Source organism: Tribolium madens, unplaced genomic scaffold, assembly GCF_015345945.1.
Source record: "Tribolium madens isolate multiple individuals breed KSU strain unplaced genomic scaffold, Tmad_KSU_1.1 Scaffold_20;HRSCAF=117;Tcas5.2_LG4, whole genome shotgun sequence".
Lineage (NCBI taxonomy): Eukaryota > Metazoa > Arthropoda > Insecta > Coleoptera > Tenebrionidae > Tribolium > Tribolium madens.
Genome location: NW_025400985.1, coordinates 3,040,301 through 3,041,627, shown reverse-complemented (window position 1 = coordinate 3,041,627; position 1,327 = coordinate 3,040,301). Strand labels below are relative to the sequence as shown.

At 32.3% G+C, this 1,327-nt stretch overlaps 2 protein-coding genes across 3 annotated transcripts; one reads left to right on the top strand and one right to left on the bottom strand.

Annotated features, from left to right (window-relative positions):
- Nucleotides 1-6: 6 nt before the first annotated feature.
- LOC123005835 lies at nucleotides 7-821 on the top strand. 2 transcript variants are annotated; one of them, XM_044399835.1, is made up of 4 exons: nucleotides 7-161; nucleotides 213-359; nucleotides 408-646; nucleotides 698-821. In XM_044399835.1, the coding sequence occupies exons 2-4, from the start codon at nucleotides 226-228 to the stop codon at nucleotides 775-777; spliced, it is 453 nt and encodes a 150-aa protein (XP_044255770.1). In that variant the 5' UTR covers nucleotides 7-161; nucleotides 213-225; the 3' UTR covers nucleotides 778-821. The 2 variants fall into 2 exon arrangements, with proteins under 2 accessions (XP_044255770.1, XP_044255769.1); XM_044399834.1 differs by having other exon boundaries at nucleotides 203-359.
- LOC123005838 lies at nucleotides 337-1,321 on the bottom strand (the record flags this gene model as incomplete). Its single annotated transcript, XM_044399837.1, has 2 exons — nucleotides 337-1,191; nucleotides 1,249-1,321. Coding segments are annotated over 2 exons (315 nt in total), but the record flags the coding sequence as incomplete, so codon positions are not given.
- Nucleotides 1,322-1,327: the final 6 nt, after the last annotated feature.

The following is a 1,327-nucleotide window of genomic DNA, read 5'->3' as shown; positions in this document are numbered from 1 at the left end:
CAGAAAAGAGTTTTACGAAACAGTTACCAAAAAATTACTTTTGTTTAATGATGTTGAAATTATCGTGGACTTTACTTTATTTCTTAAAATGACCACACAAAACCCAAATTTTAATTACTCATTTTGTTGTAAGTCCAGTGAAGAAGAGAAATCAACTAAGGGTAATTTTATTTTTTTTTACTATTCTTACACATTTATATAGGTGTTTGTAGTTTCCATGCATTTATGGTTTTATTGGAAAAAAACTTCCAACAAATAGAAGACCAAAAAATGCTTTCACTTGTGYTTTCCAATGTCTTAGGTTTCATTTACAATATTTTTAAAGAAAACAACTCGTTGTTACACCAGGAGACAAACATGTATTTTTTGTTACGTTAGTAATTTCATTGTAATTTTTTGTTTTTCAGCTGTCGGTGTTTATCCCAATTATACAAATTAAGTATTGCTATCATTTATCGAAGTTTGAAAAATTGTCGTGAAAACCTTACCGGAACGAAGCTAATTCGTAAAAAAGGCATGAAGATATTAAGTTTGCTAAGTTTCAACTCGTACGAATTGACGCAAAAATACGTTAAAGAGTTTGSTCAATTCAAGGAAATTTTGGCTATATTAAGTGAAACATGTGACGAAGAGGAATTGGCGAATCGTAAGTTTTGTAACTAAGCAGCAATTTACGTTGAAACTGATTTTTTTGTAGTTAAATATTTGGAAAAATTGAGTTTAGCTGAGGACTTGCCAGAAGTGAAGCCTGAAAAATTTCTACAAGTTGATTTATAAACTAAGTCTTAAAATGCGTATAATAAAATTAAATTATTTTCATAGTTTGATATTAAATAATATTTAAGTTGAAAAAGTGAAATAAAACTCAGCCACAACGGATTGCATTTCTAAATCAACTACAATTTTAACGTTTAAATATTACACCAATTTTTTCTACAAGTTGAATCAATTAATAATAGCGTGCAGGATAGCCGTAAGGGGTCCGATATGTGTTGGGATAATACCCCCTATATGGGTAATAAGGTGTGCRGTAAAAATTTCCCCGTGGTGAAACTTGTGGCTGATAAACCGGKACCGGAACAAATTGTATTTTGGYTGCTTGTTTTTCTTTTTTTTGATCATGARTTGTTTCATCCTTTTTATKATTGTGTTGGGGAGGTGTTGTAGTGCCAGGTTCGGCTTCATCTTCCACTACGGCACTAAAACCGTTACGACCATCGCTGGTATAATGCACGATGTGTTTATTACCATTTGGGTCAATTATTGCGTAACTGCCTTTGGTAACACTTCCTTCCTGGTCTTTTACATCTCCTGGCGGTGCAGATTG